This window comes from Lithobates pipiens, unplaced genomic scaffold (assembly GCF_037356315.1).
Source record: "Lithobates pipiens isolate NorthernLeopardFrog02 unplaced genomic scaffold, aLitPip1_a1.2 Scaffold_22, whole genome shotgun sequence".
NCBI classification, from domain to species: Eukaryota; Metazoa; Chordata; class Amphibia; order Anura; family Ranidae; genus Lithobates; species Lithobates pipiens.
Window position 1 is genome coordinate 75,031,875 of NW_027507784.1, and position 26,111 is coordinate 75,057,985.

The 26,111-nt window shown below is 39.6% G+C and overlaps 1 protein-coding gene across 1 annotated transcript in view; it reads left to right on the forward strand.

Moving 5' to 3' along the window:
• The window catches only part of LRP1B (LDL receptor related protein 1B), a 2,110,020-nt gene that overhangs the window by 1,701,712 nt on the left and 382,197 nt on the right, over positions 1–26,111 (forward strand). Inside the window, exons 47-48 of the mRNA XM_077447755.1 lie at positions 15,642–15,761; positions 23,590–23,703. Coding sequence (XP_077303881.1) covers positions 15,642–15,761; positions 23,590–23,703 — 234 coding nt within the window. The remainder of the gene's footprint in view (positions 1–15,641; positions 15,762–23,589; positions 23,704–26,111) is intronic.

Here is a 26,111-nt window from a genome sequence, read left to right on the forward strand (position 1 = left end):
CTAGGGCAGCTATTGGCTACTGGCTATGAACTTCCTTATTCGAGTCGGGTCGTACGTCATCACGTTCGAATCCGTCGGAGTTTAGTGTGATCGTGTGTGGTCAAGTCCGTTCGGCCGAAAAGTCTGTCAGAACTCCGTCGGAACTCCGGCGGAACTCCTTTGGAAGTCTGTCGGACATAAGTCCTCTCGTGTGTACGGGGCATTACAAATTAGGTCTAGTACTAGAATTATTGCTCTCACTCAAATGTTTGCAGGAATACCTCACATGGGGGGGGGGGCATGACCTATGTATGCATTCACTACTGCATGTGAGCATGCAAAGACGGGAGGTGCTTTTAACATTTTTTATCATTTATTTTACTACTTTTTTTTTTTATTTTTACACTGTCCCTGTACTCTTTTTTTTTTTACTTTTATTGCTAGGGCAAGGAATGTAAACATCCCTTGGGATAATAAAATAGCATGACAGGTCCTTATGCAGAGATCGGGGTCTGAAAAACCCCAAATCTCTACTCTACCCTTTAAAAAAAAATGCCCTTGTTTACACAATGTCGCTCCAGTTCTCCTAGGACACAGAGATGAGTGGGGGGCCATCTTTCCATCGCTCTTCTCTATGCCTAGCTGCCAATCAGCAGCTTAGTTTCCAGGGTTTCTGATCCATCCGGTAAGCCCAAAAAACACAGGAAAGTGGCAAGAGGAGGGGTGGGGGGGTCACTTCTAAAAGTGACCCAGTGGCGAATCTGCCACTCTGGGCACTTTTATTAGAAAAAATGGTGCCTGAGGGGAAAAAATTACGTGCAGGGTTATAGCATCTAGCTGCAGCCATATACCTGGTATTTAAGATCAAATTCATGACGTATTTTCCCAGTTAGGTGGTTGGCAAGTGGAAAAATACTGTACTAAAAATACAAGGTAATAACAGAAGTTATAAGGTGAGCATGTATATTGCCCCCCGAGGCCAAGAGGGCCTGGGTTTTTAGAAAGGTCAAGTCCATATTGGAATTGACTATGGTGGGGATTGAGCTGGTTTCTTGAGACAAGAAAGTTTGGTACAAGATAGAACTGTAGGGTAATAGAAGGGTGTAGTCTTTGGGGTAGCAGATAATATAGGGCAGTAATATTAAAAGTTGTAGGATATTTCCAGGGTTGACAGTCCTGCTGGCAGCCTTGGTTATATACATTAGTGGGTTGGTATAATAATGGGGTGGGATAAAGAGGGAGGTAGGAGGGATAAGGTATAGAGGGAAGTAAGAAGGATTAGGAAGAGGATAGGAACAGGATGAAGAGAGAAGTTGAAAATGTGGAGGGGTATAGAAGCAGGTGCAGAAAGGGAATGAGAGGGAGGTAGGCTGAAACGGGGGGGGGGGAAGAGCCTCTACTGTGTTACAGTGAGTGTAACACAGTTTAGCACTTTCGCCACTACCTGCCTTGAGTTTTCTCTGGGTACTCCGGTTTCCTCCCATACTCCAAAGACATGCTGGTAGGTTAAAGTGGTTGTAAACCCCCCAAAAAAAAAACCCTCAAGACAAAGGCATAATGCATTAGTATGCATAGCATAAGCATAGCATAATGAAATACTCAGCTTACATCGAAGCCCCCGCGGCGGTCCCGGCACACTGCTCTGCCCGGCAACATGTCTAATGGAGTTATTTCCAGGTATCGCAGGCTCCGTCGCTGTGATTGCTGTCACTCCTACACAGGAGCCACCGTTAACGCCACATTAGCTGAAGCAATGCCACAAACAAGCCATTGCTTCAGTGAGCATGTGCTGATGACGTGGGGCACATGCTGATACAGGGGATATCTCCTAAACCGTGCAGGTTTAGGAGATATCCTGGGTAGCTAAAGGTGAGCCTTATTATAAGCTTACCTGTAGTGAAAAATCCTTTACAACCGCTCAGCCCCAGAAGATTTGGCTGCTGAATGACCGGGCCATTTTTTGCGATTCGCTTTAACCCAAACAAAATTTACTTCCTTTTTTTCCCACAAATAGAGTTTTTTTTGGTGGTACTTGATCACCTCTGTTTTTTTTTTTTTTGCACTATTAACAATTTAGCACAGTTTAGGCCGATATGTATTTTCTACATATTTTTGGTAACATGCATACAAGTGTATATTGATTGGTTTGCGCAAAAGTTATAGCGTCTACAAAATAGGGTATAGATTTATAGGATTTTTATTATTATTATTTTTTTACTAGTAATGGCAGTAATCTGTGATTTTTATCAGGACTGCGACATTATGACGGACACATCAGACACTTTTAACACATTTTTGGGACCATTGGCATTTATACAGAAATCAATGCTATAAAAATGCACTGATAACTGTAAAAATGTCACTGGCAGGGAAGGGATTAACACTAGAGGGCAATCAAGGGGTAAACTGTGTTTCCTATGGGTTTTTTGTAACTGTAGGGGGAGGGGACTGACTGGGGGAAGTGACGGATCATGGTTCCTAGCTAATAGAAACTCACGATCTGTCATGGCTCACAGAAGAGACTACAACAGGGATTTGTGTGTTTACACACACACGCCCCTTTTCTGCCTCTTGTGGCCGGCGGTCATCTCAACCGTCGGCCACTAACATCGGCACCACCGCTGTGCAGAGGGCACATGCACACATCTCCGGTGGCGCCCGCACACCTGCTATCCCGATCCCGCAAGCCGAGGTATAGCAACGACGGCTCGTGGGATCGCGCCGACCTGCCGCAGTAAAATGATGGCGACTGGTAGGCAAGCAGTTAATTGGCTCCTTTCTAAATTGCCTGATGATTGTCCTGATGATTTTTTATTATTACCCAAACTGCACTAGGCTGATATAAAATAAGAGGTGGCTGCTAGGGGTTTCTTATTTTTGGACTACTCTTTGTTGCGCTTTATTGAATAGTCCCATTTGTATATTATACGGGTATAATGAGCATTCCAACTGTGCAAACATTACATAATCTAAACTACCAAAGCAAAGATCCTGGAAAAAAGTGTCATTTTATCTATTGCTTTTTGTTTTTTTGCATAACATCTAGAAATGTAAAGGCATTGAAGATTTTTTCAGTTCATCAATGCCATGGAGAATTTCTAAAAGTGAAGTATGCACAAACAGGATAAAATCTGTTTCTTTCTATAATGGAGACCCCTGGCTATTTACGAATTGACAGTTTTTCTCCGTCGCTGCAGGGGGAAAATTTCCATCTCAAGTGTGGGAGTTCATGACCTTGCGTAGAAAGGTTTTTAAGATGCTCTTTTTTTTTTGCCTGGGAAGTTTATGTAGCTGAGAGCTAGAAACTATCATTTATTTTAGAAAGCAATGTAATATTAGATTGTCGGAGAGTCAAGTTCATGCGGTAAAATATCTGGCAGGGTTTAGAAGTTTTAAAATATGTCAATCTAATATAATATTTTTGTAACTAACACAATTACCTTTTTTTTTTTTTTTTTGTAATGCAAGCAGCTTGCAATCTGCTCAGAACCCTGTGAGTTAGTTATATATGAGTTTATGCAAAATGCAAGCCAAAAATAAAATTAAAAGGAATATCATATTAAAGGAAAACAAAATAACGTCCGGATCGCCTAAATTATATAATGAAAATGGAACAACTGATTGCCATTGATAGAGATACAATGGACAACTTTCACAACATTGGGTTTGCCTTAATCATACTGAAGAGGTTGAGCGAAAAAAAAAAAATGTGTATCCGGCTTAAGTGTTGTTTCTCTCTGGTGCTTTGTTCCTCTGTTTTGAGTGTGAGTCACTTCTGAGAAGTTTTCCCGACACAAGATGCATTTTGTGTTGGGGAGGGAGCTCAGCACACAGATTGTCTATTCACTAAACAGTTCTTCTGCTGTGTGAAGGGGGTGTGTTTCTTTTCCTCCAGTCAGCTCTCACATGCTGTAGCTTCAGCTCCCCACCCACTCCTCTGTGATACAAACAGATGAAGAAGAATTTTAATATGATTCTGCCCTTTTGAAGGAGTGTAGGGAAGAGAAGAAGGCAAATAAACAAATACAACTTATGTGAAAGGATTTGTTTCATCTCTGTGTATCATCTGAGGCCAGTCACTTCACTAGTTATTTGTAATGCCACATACACACGACCGGACTTTCTGGCAGACTAGGTCCGAAGGGATTAGTCCGTCGGACAATCCAATCGTGTGTGGGCTAGTCCGATCGTTTTTCGAAAAAAAAATCAAACAGACCAAGAAATAGAACATGTTTCAAATCTATCTGATGGACTCAATTCTGACAAACTAAAATCAGGAAACCGTCCATCTGTGTGCTGGTCCGACGGACCAAATACGATGCAAGGGAAGCTATTGGCTACTGGCTATTGAACTTCCTTGTTTAGTCCCGTTTACGTCATCACATTCAAAACTAATGGACTTACCAACGTACTTAGTCTGTTCATGTGTGGCCAAGTCTGCTCGTTCGTTCGGAAAGTCTATCGGAACTACGCCGAAAGTCCGCCGGGAAGACTGTTGGACCTAGTCTGCCGGAAAGTCCAGTCGTGTGTACGCGGCATTAGGGTTTACAAGATTTAGACCATTTCTGTGCTGTTTCAGTAAAGCTGCTGCTTCAGCTAGCTGCTGCCATAACAACAATATTCCTCTTCAAAGTAACAACATAAAACAATGGCGGGCGGTCCGTAAGTGGTTAACCACTTCCTGACCACCTCACATACATATATGGCAGCATAATGGCACCACTGCACAAACTGCCATATAGGTACATCACCCCTTTAAGAGCCATAGCAGGCATGAGGGGGTGCCGATGCGCTTGGACGGCGGGCGCGATCACTACTGGCCACCCGCAATTGCGGGCACGAGAGCACAAAAATCCCTGCTCTGTCAGGGGAGAGGAGACAGATTGTGTGTTCCTACTAAGTGGGAACAATGATCTGTCTCCTCCCCCAGTCAGTCACATCCCCCCATAGTTAGAAAAACTAAAGAGGGAACACATTTAAACCCTTGATCGCCCCCTAGTGTTAACCCTTTCCCTGCCAGTGACATTTACACAGTAATCAGTGCATATTTATAGCACTGATCGCTGTATAAATGTCAATGATCCCAAAAATGTGTCAAAAGTGTCTGATCTGTCTGACGCAATACTGCTAAAAATCGCAGATCACCACCATTACTAATATAAAAAAAAATAACAAAGATGCAATAACAATGCTATAAATCTTTCCCATAGTTTGTAGACGCTATAAACCAATCAATTTACATTTAATGCAATTTTGCCCAAAAAATATAGAATATATTGGCCTAAACTGATGAAGATATTTTTTTTATTTTTTTAAATGGGAATATTTATTATAGCCAAAAGTAAAAAATATTGTTTTTTTTCAAAATTGACGCTCTTTTTTTGTTCATAGCGCAAAAAATAAAAACTGCAGAGGTAATCAAATACCACCAAAAGAAATCTCTACTTGTGTGGAAAAAAGGACATCAATTTTGTTTGGGTACAACTTTACATGACCGTGCAATTGTCAGTTAAAGTGATGCAGTGCCGTATCGCAAAAAATGGCCTGATCATTAAGGGGGCAAATTCTTCCAGGGCTGAAGTGTTTAAAGCTTAAAGCACAACTCACTTCTATTTGTTTGGATGACCAGTGCACACTAGTTTGGGTCCTTTGCACTCCTCTATGGACACTACAAATCCCATAGTCCATAATTCCTAGTACAACTTGGGAGCAAGCAAGAGGGTGGCTGGTGTTCCTATATATAGTGAGACCATGGAGAACAAACATAGCCATAGTTATATTATATTATAATTTATGATTTCATGTTTCAAACTTTATCATACCTGAGATGTCTACTAGACTCTTGTTTGGACAGATTTAAGTGAGTTATTCCTAATGTCCTGTACACACAGTCGGAAAAGGTTTGATCGGATTATATTGTCAGAGAATCTGATCGTGTGTGGGCTCTATCTGACTTTTTCCATCGGAAATTCTGACGGAAAAAATTTGAGCGCAGGACCTCAAATTTTCCGACCTGACTTTTTCAGATTGTTTGTAGAGAATTCCAATCAGACAAACTGGCACGCATGCTCAGATCAAATTACGAGACCAAAGCTATTGGCTACTAGGCTTAACGTAGTCACGTCGGAACGAACGAACGTCATCACGTTCCGAACAATCAGATTTTCTGACAACTTTGTCCGACCGTGTGATTGCAACACCAGTTTAGGACAAAATCCGTCGTAAAAATTCCGTCGGATTTTGTGGTCGGAATGTCTGACTGTGTGTACAGGGCATAAGAATTATAGGCCTACAATATAAAATGCCAAATTTCCATGCAAAACAATGTACAACTTTGAGATTCAAAAAAATGACATAATCATATCGCCAGGGAGGTTAAACATTTTTTGGATGACCAGGAATGTAGAGTGTGAGCCAGGTCTTCTCATCTACCTGACCTCACAAATGCACTCTTGACACAATGATGGGCACACATTTTCACAGACACACGCCAACATTTTGTGAACAGCCTTCCCAGAAGAGTGCAGTCTGTTGGGCCTTAAAGTGTGTGTGTTTTTATGGGGGGGTGGGGGATGAGAACATATTGAGATTTTCAAAAAGCTCATATACTATAGGTATGATGGTCAGGTGTCCACTAGTTTTTGGTCATAGTCTCTATATGCATTTCCAGTACTTATACGTTAGAAAAAAGAAGGCTATACTGTGGGTTATAGCACTATAGATACATAGCTACTTTTTTTGTGCTGCTTTACTCTAAAAATATTATAGTGTCTTATTTCTCCTTGGGGTTACTCAATAAAATTCCTGTTTACCATATCCTGCACTGACAAGGGCTAACAAGCCAAAACCAGCTAAAGAAGTCCTATAAATTCATGTCTACTTTAGGATGCTACACGCTAGTTGTTCTAGGTGCACGATGGGCCAAAGGGACATAACAGAATGATTGAAATGTCTCCACTTGCCTTTTTTAAATTTTTGGTAATATAAAAATGGCTTCTGTTATATGATGACAATGTTGTAACTCACAGGACTTTACTTGAGGGGTTTTTGGTTCCTTTTAGCTCCCTCATTATAATTGGACCCATTTTACTGTCTGGGTTAATATGTAAAAGCATCTATGATTTTCTTGGATAAAAAAAAAGAAAACAGGAGTTAGCAAATAATATTTTTGCTGCAATAATGACAAAGTTGGAAAGACTTTTAAGGATTACATTGGCTGTCAAAGTTTAGCTGACCCTTGAAATCTTCAGAAATGTAATTATAGTGGACTCAAGAATTGGAATATATACAATGTTCCTAATTTCAAGTGAACACTTGATGGGAAAACCTTAATCATCTCCAAAGAGAAAACTGTACCTTTACAGGTCAATTATAAGTGCAACACATAAGTGCAAATTATGATCGTGGGAAAGTGACAATTTCATAAACCAGTGACATTATTATTAAAAGAAATTGAGAAGTAAATGTCTCACAGATCAAGGTACATTATTATATTTTTTCATGGGCAATAATTTGGCTACTTGAGAAAATGTATCTTTAAACGTTGGATTATTAATGTCTTACATTTAAGATTCCATAGACACCCTCATGAGCGATGTACAGACAAAGAAAGCTAATAATAATCAGGTTGGAATTTTTTGTTGATTACTTATTGCATATCAGATTCAAATATGTTCTAGACTATCTGTAGTACATAATTGCCATTTGCCACATATACAATATGACCAAAGGTTTGTGAACATCATGCCTAAATGAGATTGTTGGACATCTCATTCCAGAACCATCATAATTAAAACGGAGTTGCCACACTTTGAAGCTATAACAAACTCTGCTCTGTGGAGAAGGTTTTCCACAAGATTGTGGGGTGTGTTTATGGGAATTGGTGCCCATTTAGCCAAAAGAGCATTGGTGAGGTTAGATATTGATGTTGGATGAGGAAACCTAGATCCAGTTGTGTCCCCAACTTATTCCAGTCAACTCAGTAGGGTTGATGTCAGGTCTCTGTGCGAATAACTTAAATGTATCCACACCAAACTCATCAAGTATGTCTTTGTCTTTGTGTACAGCAGTACAGTCAGGATAGAACAGGAAAAGGCCTTCCCCAAACTGTTGTCACATGGTTGGAATTGCACAGATGGCTACAATGTCTTTGTATGCTGTAGCGTTAAAACACCCTTCACTGAAAACAGCTAAACAATCATTTAGAGGGGTGTCCACATACTTTTAATCTTCAAGTGTAGTAAATATCACAGGGACCAGTGTACCTTTGGGGTCAAGTCCTGGGGAAAAAAACGTGGGAACTCCCACCCAAGATCCACTCCCCCACCAGAAAAAAATAATAATTATACACTCATATGCACAAACACTTCAAAAGTGGTATTTTTCATCCAATTTTCGTATTGTGTGTATGAAGCTTAACTGTTAGTACATAAAAAAAAAAAAAAAATCCTCAATACACATAAATATGGTAATTCTCTGAATATTCAGTATTCATTCAATTGTGCTTCCATGTAAATGTGAACATCATGTTCTGATCTTTATTGGGGAATGTTATTTTGTATATAGAGTGTTTATGTGGTGAGTTTACACTTTTCATTGAACAGAGTTTGGATAACACAGGATTAAACAGAAAGGTCATAAATTACCTGCACATTATCTGGACAGAATGCTTGGGGAGATAGTGATGTGTTCCCACTTAGGAGATGTATGTTAGCTTGGGGGGCTGCAAACTCTGCAGGGCTCCAACACACACTCGCTGCTATTCCAACCCTTCACATATTTCCACATAAACTTCCATCCTGGCATTAAACTTTGCCAAGTATTGTGCTCAGCTTACCACCCCAAACTGATGTTCCTCCCTCAGCTCACCTCTCTCCCTGCATGTCCTGTGAGCAGAATAGCTGTGCTCCTCCTCTGGTTTCTGTCATCATATGGCAATGAAGATAGAGGAGGGGGAGATTCAGCGGGACACACAGAGCAAGTATGCAGGAGACTGAGGGGTGGAGGATGAGGAGACAGAAAATCAGGAGGGGCCGGCGGGAGGAGCGCATCACGAGAGGTCTGACTAAATACAATCTCTTAGCAGCAGGGACCTGATCTACCCATCAGCTAGCTGTGATTAACAGGCAGATCGAATAGGAAGCTGTCATGGGGCCCCCTACTGGCAATGCCTGAATGGTCAGTCCACCCCTGGTGTGCGGCACTTACTATTGCGAGCTGTGTCGGCAGCTGCTGGTGTAGCACCTGCCACACAGCTCGCATACTTCAAAGTCTTGCAGGACACGGCTGTTTACGGGAACTGAGTTCCTGTTGTGAAAAAAGTACAGGAACTCTGTTCCCATACGTTCCCGCAGGACTTGAGCCCTGCCTTTGCTTCAAAAAATGCTACTTCAGACTCTATTCAGTTTTAGTCGGGTGACCAAAAAACTTGAGAAATTGTATTATCCGATCTCAGATTGCCTGTTCCATATCTTCAGGAAAGATCACATGACAATTTGTCTAAGGTTTTGGCTGCATGACTGTCATGCTTACCCCTAGCACAGGTGGTAAGGCACTATAGCTAGCTTCTGTGTTCTTTACCATAATGCAGGCAAGCCTACTGGTACTCATTCACCCTCAGTTCTTATATGCAATGCTATAATGCCTGACTACCACGCCATTCCAGGTAGTAACTAAGCACAGCAAACAGGTACTTGCGGTTTGCAGACAGGTAGAGTGGTCAGTTTTCTGAGCGTATTCAATATCCGATTCAACATCAACAAGGAAATCCAGACTAACAAGGCTAACAAACAAGGAGCTTGGAGCACATGTTGCAAGTACTATCACAAGCATTAAAACTGCAGGCTTGGCTGGCTTAAATCGGGTTTGGTCTCCACCCAGAGACTGGGCATGTCAATCACCCTGCAGGTGGAAAAACCAGCATGCTGGCATGAGAGCAGCAGTAGTCGTGGAACAATGACAATGGCCAACAACTTTTAACTTTGAGGTTGCAGTTGAGTATAGATCCACTTTTAACATTGTAAAATTTTATTGCCTTATTTTTATCATTGTGTTATATAAATTATAACAACCATATATTTCACTTATTTATACATATGCTTTTTAAAATGACAAAATTATTATTATTATTTTATATTTATTTATTTTGTAAAACATATTTTGTATTTAGTAAAGTAGTTTTGAAGTAGATATATGAATGTGATAAAAGCTAAGAGAAATCTTTTTTTTTTCTCCATATTTTCTTTTGGCGGTTGCAGTGTAACCAGAATATAGTTACCCTTCACAACACCCTATTGTTAGTGATGGCATGTAAGATTAGTTGTAAGATTAGTTGGCTGACATTGAGGGAAAGACATCTGATAACTGATAAAGTAAGCAACTACACTTCACAAAGTGACAGCGTATATTGTATGCAGTCAGTAGGCTCAGCAAATAGGCCATGCTACACCATCCCCCCCTCCTCTTCTGCCCCTATAATGTTTCTTAAGGGAACCAAGAGGCATAATATACAGTGTTTTTGTTCCCATGTGTTATTTTATTATTATTTTGTTTTTAATTACCAAAAGTGCCTCTTTAAATGTATTATTAATTGACAGGATTACTGCAAGGGATCATATACTGTACATATACCACACACAAAAACTATTTATCATTTCAAAATATGATATATTTTATATGTACACTGAATATTACATGGGTTATCATTCCATAAAATACTGCTAACCTCATGTTGGGGCATACTGCTACCTAAACATGTTTTAGGCTATAGGACCACTATAAATTATTTCAGTGTGTGAACTGAATGTTTAATCTTTAAATGTTTTTTAGGGGTAGAAAAACTGTTCTGGACCCGTTCTTATGCCAAAAATGGTCCCTCGTACATTGAGAACATGCTAATAGGTATTGAGGAATAGAAGAAGGCTACTGCTTTTTGTTTATTAAGAAAGCCATGTGATCACTTGTATTGTGCTTTTGTATATAACCTTGACAATCTACCGTAAATTCAATATGCCTTTGTGTCTCTTTAAAGGGCAAGGCGATATTAGTTCAAAATTCATAAAAATTATTGTGAGCAGAAGGTCTATGACTGTATAAATGTTATAGAGGGGAGGTATATACAACAATTAGCGTCTGACCTTTTTTTGTAATAAACTATTTAAAATCTCTCCTGCAGCAGGAAACCAGGGGCTTTGGGTACATTGTTTTGCTCTTTGGTGGTAAGAATGACCTGCGTTTTCAGGCACAGCTTGCAGTTCACCTGTCAATGATCTCAGGATATCCTCATAGGAAGTCATCTGTGGAATAGGCCTCCTAGCATGTTAGATCAATTATTTATTCAGTCTTTTGCTTTGTTTTGCTTACATTTATTGTCATATTAATCAGACTCAATTAGAATTTCTTCATGCCGTGCTGAAAAAATTAGCTGTGCATTTTAATCTCAAGATAATCATAAACATTTGACCAACGTACACTGACAATGTCTGACTTTTGAGATCTATTGTTACAGGTAATAGTACTCTGTGAGTACATTGACTGCACATGCCAAATAGGGACTTATTTCTGGAACTGAAAAATTGTGGTTCTTCTTCTTCTTCTTCTTCTTTCTTCTTCTTCTTCTTCTTCTTCTTCTTCTTCTTCTTCTTCCTTCTTCTTCTTCTTTCTTCTTCTTCTTCTCGCTTCTTCTTCCTTCCTTTTTGTTTCTTCTTCCTTCTTTTTTTTCTTTTTCCATCTTGCTTCTTCTATCTTCTTTTAGCTTCTACTTCATCCTTCCTCTTTCTTCTTCCTTCTTCTTGCTTCTTCTTCTTCCTTCCTCATTCTTCTTCCTTCTTCTTGCTTATTCTTCTTCCTTCCTCTTTCTTCTTCATTCTTCTTGCTTCTTCTTCTTTTCTCTTTGTCACCTCCTCATAACACAGGCAAATGGATAAAGCACTTTACATAGTGTAAATTCACATCAGCTCCTACCCTCAAAGAGCTTACAATCTAATATTCATACCTCACAGCCCTACAGATTCTCACATGCATATGCATACTAGGACCAATTTAGACAGAAGCCAATTTACCTACAGTGAGAGAAAAAAGTATTTGATCCCCTGCTGATTTTGTACGTTTGCCCACTAGCAAAAAAATTATCAGTCTATAATTTTAATGGTATGTTTATTTTAACAGTGAAAAACAAAACAGCAACACAAATATCCAGAAAAATGCATTTCAAAAAAATAATAAATAGATTTGCATTTTAATGAGTGAAATAATAATTTGACCCCTTTGCAAAACATGACTTAGTACTTGGTGGCAAAACCCTTTTTGGCAATCAGAGAGGTCAGACGTTTTCTGTAGTTGGCCACCAGGTTTGCACACATCTCAGAAGGGATTTTTTCCCACTACTTTCTACAGATCCTCCCCAAGTCATTAGGGTTTCAAAGCTGACGTTTGGTAACTCAAAGCTTCAACTCCCCCACACATTTTCTATGGGATTTAGGTCTGGATACTGACTAGGCCAATCCAGAACCTTAATTTGCTTCTTCTTGAGACACTCCTTTGTTGCCTTGGCCATGTGTTTTGGGTCATAGTCATGCTGGAATACCAATTCACAACCCATTTTCAAGGGGTAAGGATGTTCTCACCCAATATTTGATGGTTCATGGTCCTGTCCATTGTCACTTTGATGTGGCCCCTGAACAGAAAAACACCCCTGAAGCATAATGTTTTCACCTCCATGTTTGACGGTGGGGATGGTGTTCTTGGGGTTATAGGCAGCATTCCCCCTCCTCCAAACACGGCAAGTTGAGTTGATTTTGGTCTCACCTGACCACAACACTTTCAACCAGCCCTCCTCTGAATCATTCAGATCTTCATTAGCAAACTTCAGATGGGCCTGTTCTTGTTCTTTCTTTATCAGGGGGACATTGTGGGCAATGCAAGATTTCAGTCCTTCATGGCATAGTGTGTTACCAATTGTTTTCTTTGTGACTATGGTCCCAGTTGCCTTGAGATCATTGACCAGATTCTCCCTTGTAGTTCTCGGCTGATTCCTCACCGTTCTCATGATCATTGAAACTCCAGGAGGTGAGATCTTGCATGGAGCCCTAGACCGAGAGAGATTGACAGTTATTTTGTGTTTTTGCCATTTGCGAATAATCGCACCAGCTGTTGTCACCCTCTCACCAAGCTGGTTGGCGATGGTCTTGTAGCCCATTCCAGTCTTGTGTAGGTCTACAATCTTGTCCCTGATATCTTTGGACAACTCTTTGGTCTTGGCCATGGTGGAGAGATTGGAATCTGATTGCTTCTGTGGACAGGTGTCTTTTTTACAGGTAACAAGCTGAGGTTAGGAGCACTCCTTTTAAGAGAGTACTCCTAATCTCAGCACATTACTTGTATAGAAGACACCTGGGAGCCAGGAATCTTGCTGATTGATAGGGTATCAAATACTTATTTCACTCATTAAAATGCAAATCAATTTATAACTTTTCTGAAATGTGTTTTTCTGGATATTTTTGTGTTATTCTGTCTCTGACTGTTATAAAAAAACGACCAATAAATTTATAGGCTGATCATTTCTTCGTCAGTGGGCAAATGTACACAATCAGCAGGGGATTAAATACTTTTTTCCCTCACTGTAACAGCATGTCTTTGTTTTGTAAAGTTGAAGACATTTCATAGCTTATCCAAGCCAGTTTTTAAATCACCATTTTAGCATCTCTATCCTAGCAGGTGCAAGCCTTTCACACCTTCATCCATGTGAATCAAATGATTGACACCCATGCAGACTTCCTTACACCAAGAATAGGATTATGTAACCAAACCAAAATAACAGGGTGGTTTCATAGCCTTCACACCTCCTATCCTGTTCTTGGACACTCAAGATCTGCAAGTTCCTGACACCTATTAGAATTGAAGAAGGGGCTTTAATAGACTATGAAATGTTTTCAGCATTGCAGTATACGTCTAGTTGAATGTGACTAACTACTATTAGCTATACCTTGACCTACATAAATGAAAACCTTAACAGACTTATTACCATATTTTAAAATGACATCAGAAATTTAGTTGGGTAGCTATATACTTTTCTTTGCAGTTTAATTATTATTTAGAGTTCCTAATCTGAAATTTAAATTTAATTCTTTTGGTGGAATTCTGTTGTTAAGAACGCTTAAGGCATACAGTACATAAAACATTATTTGAAACACTTCTACACATTTTAGATTTTCATTTTCTATGATTGTTCTTCCCAGGTTGAAATTTGTGTTATTTTTTGTCTTAGGTTAGTTAATAGTAGTTAGTCACATTCAACTGGACTACTTTGACAAGAGGCAAAACATCTCCAACATTAGAGAACACGTCTAGTTAAATGTGATTAAATACCACCAGATATACCATGATCTGGATAAATGAAAGCCTTCACAGACTCTTTGTTTGGAGCCAACTATCAGCTTCCAGATATCCCCCCATATTGTATCCTGAATATTCCCAGTGGGGACACAGCAATACAATCCCAATAGAAGTCCTAACCAATCCCTACTTCATCTGAAGCTATAAACAAAAAAAAAAGTTATAGCTCAAGTACAACATTAAAAAAATCTTCAGCTTTGTGACCCCTCAACTAATCTTCTCTTCACTGAAGTCTCCCCCTTCCTTTTTTGTTCTTCTTATATACTGTACCTTTAATCCAGTTGTCTTCTGGTTGTTCTGGAGATACCACAGATCAATTGTTTATCCCCTTTAGGTGGTGGTGGGCAATCTTTACTCCTACACTAGGCAGCGTTTCAGGGAAGTAGTAAAGTGAGCCCAGACTGGCTAGGTGATGCAACCCCAGGGGGTGTATCCTTGACAGCTTGCGCTCACAGGAAGTGAGTTAAATGATACAGGTGGTCATTCATTCCAAAAAAGGAGGACATCCTTCAGGATACTGCGCTGGATTGAAGCTGTTTTTTCTTCTTTGAATATCATTGTACAATAGATTGTTTATTTATTTATTTATTTATTTATGTATTTATTTATTTATTTATGTATCTATTAACCCAGATTTCTGCTTTAAAGATAAATGCTAGGCATGGCATATTTTTTTACAAAGTTACATTGGTTTGGCTTAGATCAATATTACTATGTATATACCATATTTGTCTGAAGTCCCTGTAAGCTGGAAATCACTGACGTAGACACTGCTAGTTTAGTGATCTTCCCTTTAATTCTGGATCCTGTGAGAAGCATCTGGCTGACACATTGTGATCACAGAAGTAGACACCAATGAATGCAAAGAATTTTCTGATTAGATGAGATGGAGAGGCAGAGAGGTGACATCATGCATTCCACCCTGTCCAATTAGTAAATGCTTTGTATTTATTCAGAAAATATAAAAGATTCTCTGAACAGCACCCATGCTTTGCGGCCAACATCCTGTGTTCAGAATGCAACAGACAGTCGCTCAACACAGGGCCTAAAAGCAAGTGGAGATCCCTGGAGTAGCGGTGTCTACTTCAGTAATTTCCAGATTAGAGGGGTATTGGCCAGTTGTGGTATATATAGTTACATTGGTCCAAACTGGACCAATGGAACTATGTAAAAAATAGACCTGTAATTATGCTTTTTGGCCGTTTTAAAACAATGGCTTTCACAACATCATGATTATTAACATAAACTTACAATAATCAATTTTATTTCAGAAACGCGAAGCTGCTGGAGAGGCTTTAAACTTTGTGGCAACAAACGTTGCATCTCCAACAATAAAGTATGTGATGACAAAGACGACTGCGGAGACAACACAGATGAGTTAGACTGCAAAGGTAAGCTGTGACAATTTTTCTCCCCCGCTAATTTTACTGATTGACCAGACAAATGACCGCAATCTACAGCGTAATTGGTTAGAAAATGAGAAGAAAGTGGAATTGTGGTGGGAGCAGAAGACCAGAGTTTGCAAGGTTCCATCTGGATTATATATATGTTGATTTTCTAAGACACGCCATTCTCAGGGAGTGCGCCGCATTCAAAACAGGATATTAACTTTGAATGTTTTGCTTTATCTTGTCCAAACCTCATCATTCAAAATATTAAAATAGCCTCCAGAGGTCAAGCACAATGTCAGATTCCCTATCAGCTGAAGGAGAAAAAAATCTATATTGGATAGAGAATGATCAAATTGTTTTACTGAAGCCAGATGTGATCAAATTATTTTTATAATAAATACAGAGGCACCAACAAAGGCAGTTCAAGCCGTCAGTCTTGTATTGCTGCAAGTCTGATGTCAATTTTCTATGCAGAAATTGTTTTAGTTACAGCGGAACAGTCAGGCAGATGTCATATGACCATAGATTATGGGGAAGGGTGGCTGTAGTGCACAAAAAACCCTCGAAAACAAATAGCATGTTTAAAGCCCAACTCAGAGTAAATAAAAATAACCTTTGCAATAGGGTTGTACCTGCACTGCAAGGGTGAATAGCCCGTTTATGTCTAGGGAAGCAATAAAAGAAGATTTAATTACAAGATTCTCCACTCCTCCCTGCAGCTAGACTGGTTTGGGTAGTGTCTGCATCTCCATGCTTCACTGGTCTAGAGTCCTGACATCATCAAGACCAGAGCATAGTCCATAGAACAGAAAATAACAGAGGCTGTGCAAAAACAGCATAAAGGTATTAATAAAGTAATGCATTCACATATAGTAAAGGAAGAATCAGCATGTCATCCATGGAGTGGTTGTCATCAATGGAAGTAATCAGTGATAATGAGTAAAACTACCTTGAACTGCTTATATTATTGGCTTAATGGAGCTAAAAAAATATATATATATATATATATATATATATATATATATATATATATATATGTGTGTATATATATGTATTTACTTCCACTTTAACTTGTGCTTTGTGATTGGCCAATTTGGGGGCAAATGTAAATGTTGATGCTCTTTTTTCCTGGACTTTACCCACGCATGCATGTATGACATACTCCCTGATTTAGAAGCTTCTGCACTCAGGAAATACATTATACGTTCATATGTGGGTAAGCCACAGGAGGCATGCACAGCCACCCATAGCAGTGCATTGAATGTGTATGCTTGTAGTCATGCTCTTTTGCATTTTTGTTTGCCATCGAATGTGTGTATTCTCAAACGTAGAAGTTTCTCATATGGGAAATAGGCCATACACGGGTAAAAGTCAGTACAAAAGGACTTTGGCGTTTACACGAGTACAAGCAAGGCATGTACAGCCATGGTAGGAAGAGAGCAGATAAAACGCCTATTGGTAAACTGAATGGCAGAGGTGCTGGTGTGCTGTGTATGAGGATGGGTTGGAGACATTGAATTTGACAAACATCAAATATATTTTTTTCACCCAAATTTGTGTTTTGTTTCACAGACACACTCAGGTGGAGGAGTAAATCATGAAATGTCAAACTTCTGTGTATCACTGTAAACTGAGAAAGAGTTATAGCCACGAAATGCGTCTTTAGGTGAAATAAAGCTGTTTGATGTTCATCAGACTTGGTGACCTTACCGCCTCCAGCATTTGGTTTACCGATGGGCTTTAAACAGTAAAATATCCACCTGTGAACCCATAGAGAATCCATAGAGAATCCAGGATTGGGATGCACATGACACCCAGAGTAAACAATTTTCCCCTGTGGTCATGGAAGGTTGCATGGTTCTATGCTCCTGGGTCATCCCAACCTCACCTGATATAAGTCACTTTTTCTTTTTTTTTGTTTCTCTCTAATCATAAAAAATAATTTAGGAAATAGCTACATTTTAGATACATGCTACACTCTTCCACCTCCCTCCCCTTTTCTTTCCGGTGGATACCTTAGGCCTTTTTTTGGGTTTCCAATCAGTTTTTTCAGTCTGACCCCTCAGACCTTTGAGGACCACTACCACCTGAATCCCAGAGGTACAGCCATGCAGTTCTACGGCTGGCTGAATGCTCTACTTGCAGCTTCCCAGGCATGGGAAAATGCCACCATTTTACAAAAGAGGACATTTGTGCCTGAAAACATCCATGTATCCATGTGCATCAGCTCAAAATAATTACTTTCAATGTTCAATAACATCATTTAAAGACCTACAGTTGGTCACCGTTCTGACCATGTTACATCCATGTTTAGAGTGTAACATGAAACGTGGTCACAATCTCCAACCTCACTTCCTCAAACTGCTTACAACATACCTGAATAGTGGGGTGCTTCTCCCTATAGCAATCTGTTGATTTTTGGATTTATCAGGACTGTACATGGCTCTGCTTCTACAGGTTAAAAGGCGGACTTTTAACAGAACAAGACACAGTTAAAAAAGCTGCCTGTTTTGGGAAACCCATCAGGGGGCGCCCTGTTCACATGGGCAGATGTTTTGTATGTTTTATGCCATGGACTTGCTGTACAAAGCCCTCCTGCATTGGAACTGTGTTTCTTTGCTGCCTTGTTGAATAAAATTGTAGGACAAACCTGCTTGGACTATTCCTGGGTGTCCCTGTCTCATGCATGGTTCCCAATCCCGAAAAAGCCTATTTATGCCAAACAGGATTTGGAAATAAGCATGATTATCAGGGCGTGTATATAGACAATCATAGCTATATACCAAGTGAGAGGATTATGATCTGACTCCTCGTGGTTACATAGCAGCAAACACAGATATAAAATTCAGAAAATGTCTTCCTAAGAGACATAAATGGAAAAGAAAAACCAGTATGTCAAAGAAAGATAAAGACAAGCATATCAAAAAAGTATCAGAAGGGGATATCAAAAAAGAAATATCCAGTTTTGATACTTTTTTATATGTTTGATATGTTTGTTTTTATCTTTTTTCCTTGATATGATGGTTTTTATTCCTTTTCCATTTAAGTCTCTGAGGAAGAAGTGTTTTAAATATTATATTTGTGTTTGCTGCTATGTATTCACAAGGAGTCAGATCTCTCTTCCCCAGCTTTGTTTTCCGTATATAGATTTTGGTTACTTACATAGACTTATTCTGCTAATCATATTTATTTCTAGGTCCTGCATTAGCATTGGTAGACTTTCTCGGTACATTGTTTGTGAAGCTTTGCAACTTTCTTTTCAAAGATCTTTAGTAAAACTAAATATATTTTCTTTTTTTTTTTTGGAGAGAGTAAGGGAGGGCTATAACCCCCGTTGGTTACTTTTTCTGTCCTCCATTTGTGGCATTTCCCCATTTACTTCCAACATCAAAACAGAACAGTGTTCTGATACTTCTCCACTCTATCCAAGACTAAAAAAAAAAAGTATTTTTGTCTTTAGCTATAATTTAAATAATAATTTCTTGAGTGTTGCATTTCTTGGACGTTTTCCTTATATTTGAGGCTGATTGCTTGGGAGAGCTTTGCTCTGGCACACAGCCTTGGTGCAGTTCACCATCATCAGCTATGTTAATATATTTATATTAGCCTAAGATGCCTATGTTGACACTATATTGTCAAAGGTATTAAGACACCTGCCTTTACACGCACATGAAATTTATTGGTATCCCAGTCTTAGTCTGTAGGGTTCAATATTGAGTTGGCCCATCCTTTACAGCTATAACAGCTTCAACTCTTCTGGGAAGGCTGTCCAAACGGTTTATAAGTGTGTCTATGGGAATGTTTGACCATTCTTCCAGAAGCGCATTTGTGAGGTCAGGCACTGATGTTGAACAAAAAGGCCTGGCCCGCAGTCTCCACTCTAATTCATCCCAAAGGTGTTCTATCGTGTTGAGGTCAGGACTCTCTGCAAGCCAGTCAAGTTCCTCCACCCCAAGCTCGCTCGCCCATGTCTTTATGGACATTGGTTTTGCACTAGTGTGCTGTCATGTTGGAACAGGAATGGGCCATCCCCACACTGTTCTCACAAAATCGGGAGCATGAAATTGCCCAAAATGTCTTGATATGCTGATGCCTTAAGAGTTTCTCTTCACTGGAACTAAGGGGCCAAGCCCAACCCCTGAAAAACAACCCCACACCATAATCCCCCCAAACGATTTGGACCAGTGCACAAAGCAAGGTCCATAAAGACATGGATGAGCGAGTTTGGGGTGGATGAACTTGACGTGATCTCAACCCCATAGAACGCTGTTGTGATTAATTAGAGTGGACACTGCAAGTCAGGCCTTCTCATCCAACAATAGTCAAACATTCCCATAGACACACTCCTAAACCTTGTGGACACCCTTCCCAGAAGAGTTGAAGCTGTTATAGCTGCAAAAGGGTGGCCCAACTCAATGTGGAAGCCTACGGACTAAGACTGGGATGCCATTAAAGTTCATGTGTGTATAAAGGCAGGCATCCCAATACTTTGAAAATATAGTATATATATATATATATATATATATATATATATATATACATGCAGATACCTGGATTATCCAGGTAACTGCACCCCCTCCCCCCTGAAGGGTGCCGATTGTGGCACTGGAGGGGGGGAGGGATCATATTAGCGGAATTTCCCCTTTAGGGTGAAGAACCACTTTAAACATTCACCGTGGATCACGCCTTGCTGTTTGCTCTCAAACAGGAAGATCATATTATGTTCCAAACCCAGAAGATGATTTCCTTCCATTCATTTTCAGTAAAATAATTCTCATTCCCACGATTTACAGCATACATCAAGAGTTGATTATAGACCTGACATGTATGGGTCAGTCATTTCACCAGCCAGTATTCTCTGACCAAATTAGTCCAAGCTGAAATTCAACTTAGATTTATAAGAGAAAGAACAAATTGTTTAAACTGACAGTGCAACCCCCCACACAAACACACAAAATACAGCTTACCTTACTTAATTCCTTTGTTGTGTTAATGCTTGTTACATGTAGCATTCTGACATTTATCTAGCTGGGTAATTATAAGGTTTAAATTCTGCTTGAGCCTTAGCTGTGGGAGATGCAGCCTTTCCAGCTATAATAATCATAATACTGGACAATTTCCTCCGCAATCTGGATTTGACTTCTGTGTGTGAACTGTAGAAGTATATAATTTTTGTGTAATCATTGCTTTATGAGTATTGCACACATTTTACTGGTCCCAAAGCCTGCAATGTATTACTAATAATTATGTACCTATATTTGGCCCAATGATAAACTCTGATTTAAACTGTGGACTTATCTTATCGTGCAAAGTGAGTCCTGCTCATTAAAGTGAGGGCTTCCAGTTACCTATTTATATCTTTATTTTATCTTCTTGGCTTTTTAGATTTTACCCAAGCCCAGGCACTCCGTTAGGCAAATTTTGATTATTCAGTAGTTTCCATGGCTGATACCTGGTCTGCTGACCCTTTACCTTGCATATACCTATTGTCCAAGATATGTGGCTCAAGCTGGCCATATAGCAGTAGAATTTTATTTAAATGCTCATACGGACATTTTGAAAAATCTTTTATTAGAGCATTCATTTTTTGTGTCGTTGAGTCAACTAACTTTGAAAGCTCTAAATTTTGCTCAAGCAGAGGTGCTTCCCTCAAGTGAAATACTCCACACCAATGGTCTCAGGGACCCCCCTCTTTGTACATACCTTCCACACCCCACTGTCCTGCTGCACATTCTATTTGGGAAATTTCAGGAACTTTCTTTCATACTACACACACATCCATACATTCCGCCATCCTAACATTATTCCTTGAACTTTATTTACCTTGTTCCTTTGGTTTCCTGTTATATTGTATGTTAGAGGATGGCATATTCAACTTCTTTTATTTGGTTTTCTAGCAACTTGTCCTTTGCTACTCTCACATGGCAACATACCATCGGCCAATGCAACCACTGTGCATAGGACTTTGCTTTCCTATAAGTTGTAAAAAAAATAAAATAAAAGAAAGAATATATGATAAATAAAATGTTGAGACTTGCTACTTGAATTAAATCACAGACATATTAAATGGGTTTCAATACAATATGTATGATTTTTCCCCAAGCAAAAATGGCACTCACAGCTAGAATTTCTCTATTCAAGAAAAAATGTTCCACCCTGTTTCTTTGAACTTTCTTGTCAGTACATTTAAAAATAATCTTTCATTTGACCCCTCTAACCACTTAAAAATGTTAGAACCAATGAAACCAAACAACTAACCAAGGACATTTTTTTAATAAAATTCTATTGGTGTAAAGTAAGCTTTACTGGTCAATGAGAAAGGTTAGGGTGGGCGTAGAGGTCAGATTAACTACCAAAGCTGTTGTCAGTATTTGTTTATGCTGCTCTTAGGGGCATCTGGTGTTTTTTTTTTTTTCTACCTTTAAACACCCCTGCTGCATGTTAGCCTATGTATCCCTGAACACTTAGGCGTTTAGAGGAGTTTAGAGGCAGAAAAACAAGCAAACACTGCCGACACTTTCAAGAGCAGTGGTGTTTGGCAAAAAACAACAACATTTGAGACACCTAAGCACATGTAAGTGTGTTTAAAGAGGAAGTAAACCCTGATGAGTTTACTTCCTCTTTCATTCCCTGCAAAGGCAAAGCATAATGGACTACTATGCATCGCATAGTAGTCCATTATGTGTCACTTACCTGACACAGGAGCCAGCGAAGTCACCGCTGTCCCCTGTAGTCCGGCGCATCCATCTTCTTGGTGGGTCTCGCAGCTCCGCCGCTATCATTCAGCAAAGCCGTGATGACGTCACTCCCGCGCATGCGCACGGGAGCCGACACGCGCAGCATTTTCATCGCTGATGATGCCGCGCTCAGTGCGCCTGCGCGCTGCTGTCTACAGCGCATGCGCCGTAGACAGTGGTGCCTGTCTTCGGGCAAATATCTCCTAAACCGTATAGGTTTAGGAGATATTTCTTGGACCTACAGGAAAGCCTTAATCTAGGCTTACCTGTAGGTCAAAGTGTGTTGTAAGGGTTTACAACCACTTTAAGTGTGTATTGATGCTAAGTATGTCTAGCGCTTGAGCACTAATTTATTTCAATGGCCAGAATAATTTATTATTAATATTATTCTGTCCACATTTATACGCATCATAAGCATCAATAACCTTTTCTGCTAGAACGTTGCTTCCAGGAGGAAAGGTGTCTAAGAGAGATGGCCAAAGTGTTGAGTGTGTGTGAGGCCTGAAGATATATGAAAAATAGAAAATATGAATTATTTAAAGAAGCCTGCTCTATCAGCCTTGGGCCAATACACAATCCAAAGGGAGCATATAAGTTAACCTAGCAAAATAGAAATCTAAGCAAACTAACAAAATATACATTATAGATTTGAACTACTTTAGAAACAAACATTTCTGCTCCTTCAGTCCAGTGACTCACACACCTCTCACTACAGCTGAACATTACATCCTGGTCTAGGACCTGCCCCAGAATATGATTTAAGAGGTAAGAATTCCCAGCATGTAACCAACTTTTGTCTGGGATGGGAAACACCACCTCAGTGATCATTAGTTCTGCCCAGTTGCAAAAAGCCCAATCCTTCAACTCATAGGCATGGTTAATAGGAGGAGCTTTTTCCCCCAGGACATCCTCTGCAGTCCATAGTCTGGCTCTCTACACAGACTTGCACTTACCAGTTTGACTAATGTTTAGTTTAATCCAAAGCAAACACTTCTAAAGTAATAGCAAATCTTTACCTTATCCAAGACTTTCAATCCATTTGCACTTGTATTTATCTGTTATTCCATTTTCCTTTTTACACATTTGTCCAGTTTCTACGTGTGCGTCCACGGAATTTCGCTGCACAGATGGAAGCTGCATCACAAAGTCCGCCCACTGTAACCAGATGATTGACTGCTCAGATGCTTCTGATGAAAAGAACTGCAGTAAGAGACTCCATTGAAAGCGTTCATACTTGGGTTGTGCCTGCATGGATAGTTGGTAAACTGTTGTGCGTTGTTACTCAGATGATGTGGGTCTTCAGACTTACAATTATCGACCTGCCCCATACTTCTGGTAGTATTCCTTGTCTGCCTTTTTTGTGTCCGCAAAATTGTCATTCTTCCATAGCTTCAGTGATGCCAAAACTGGAATCTTGAGCCTTGAGCTGAAGAAATATGCATTCAAATAGCATGCTCTTCAACCAGGGAGGTCTGGAAATATATGGCCTTGGAGGAAGGAGCAAATACAAGCCACTAGCTTTTTCAAGAGAGGGACAGATTTCTGTGGTTTAAAGAAAATGTACTATGCTAGCTAGATGTTTTTATAGTACAAGGTTTATTGTGGCACACTTTTCCACATCTAATATCAGCCTCCTTTGTGGCTCTTAGCATTTGGCCATGTGACATTTCACAATTTCAGAGGAAATTGGTGCTGGAAGACCTCCCAGAGCCAGAGGCTGTAGTTGCAGGTCCAAATGGGGAACCAGTAGGTGTAGCGTGTACCTAGCATATGTCATTGACTTAATTTCCCCATTCTATCAATATCTGAATGGGGAATTATCTCCACTCAGAGCCACCATCATGACATATCTTATGAGTACTGATAGGGGGGCATTTGCCCAGTCCTCCACTCATTTTGACATAATCTTTTTTTCCCCTATTGTCAGCATTTAAGTTGTAGGCAGAGTTTGCTTTAGTTGTTCCAACTTCCTCCTGTAATATTTCAGAAATCATGTCATTAGTGATCTCCTATTGAGCCAATACATGCTAGGTGATATGCAGCTAAGATATTGACACAAACAAAATGCTCCCTATTAATATCACTTTTTCCACAAGCTCCCTTTGCAAAAAAAAATATGCAAACCAGAAGATCAAAGTAGAAGGAAATAAGGGGTTTCCTTCTACAGTGATCAGTCAGAGGGGAAAAATTCCTGCTCATATCGCTGTTGGATACAGGAAGGCATTGGGAAAAAAAACAAGAGCCCCACACCAAAGATCAATGTGTTCCAGTGCTAATACATTCCTTTTTTTTATCAGGGGAAGAAATAATAATAATACCAACAGTGCATATATAAAATATTAAAAAAGGAAAATAGTACAGAAAAATATCATAGAAAATAAAAATCAGGAGTGGGTATATAACACCTACAGATGATATATAAATATGTGAATAATAGGATTGTCTAGGAAAACAATTCTGTTGTGCAAAATTTGAAAGCCTATCGTTTTTCAGCAATACAAGTAGTCTGGGTATGACCTGGGTCATGCAAAGGAGAAAGCTATAAATCGGTATTGTTACACCCAAAATTTACACTGTATGTTACCTTTTACTGAATCCAAATAAAACAGGCAATTAGCAATGTATGCAACCCATGGCTCCATTAGGCTCCATTAGCAAAATACGCTCTAAACAGTGCTGAGAATGTTTAGACTTGTAAGTTCTCAAATGAAGGAAAACTTCAAACAAGCTCAATAGCTCTGATGTAGTGGCTCCCACACAGCAAGGCTTCCCGTTGATGGGCACCCAACACTAGCTCAAACTATAGAAATGCAGAAAAGAGGGTCATACCAAAAACAAACAAAGAAGCCCAAGATCATTTTAATTGTTAGTAAAAAAAGTCATATAAAAACATCCAACACATTTCAGGACCAACACCACTTCCCCTTCATCAGGGCTCGACATAGGATAAAACTTGGATAAACTCAAAAAAAAACTGTGACTTTACAGATCTATATTAGAACCAGCATTGAACGTTCCACATGGAGGAACAATCTGATAGCAGTTGCTAAGCAGCAATGGAGGAAGGGTGTTCCCCCTTAAAGCGGTAGTAAACCATAATTTTTTGTTTTGTTTCCTTGGAACCTGCAAGGCAAAGTAACATGCTAGTATACATCACATACTAGCCTATTATGTGAAACTTACCTTAAAACGGAGCCCTCCTGTGGCGTGGTGTCACTGCTGACAGGGCTTCCATCTTCATCTGGTCTTCCTTCTGGGGTGGGGGGCTACAGTCCTTTGACTGGAGGAACCGCAAATATGTCACTCCCATGCTTGCATGCAGGAGTAACTGTTCATGGGACCAGGATCTGAATGAACGGCGTGGAAATGCTGTTCCTTCAAAATGCATGCGCCAGTGATGTCACTATTTACTATGAAGTAAATATCTCCTAAACAGTGCATGTTTAGGATATATTTACTGTACCTATAGGTAAGCCTTATTATAGGCTTACCTATAGGTAAAAATCATCCATGGGAGTTTACTCCCACTTTAAATGTGTTGGCTATTTTTATATGACTTTTTTGATCGACGAAAAAAATGATCTTGGACTCTTTGTTCGGTTTTGGTGTGACA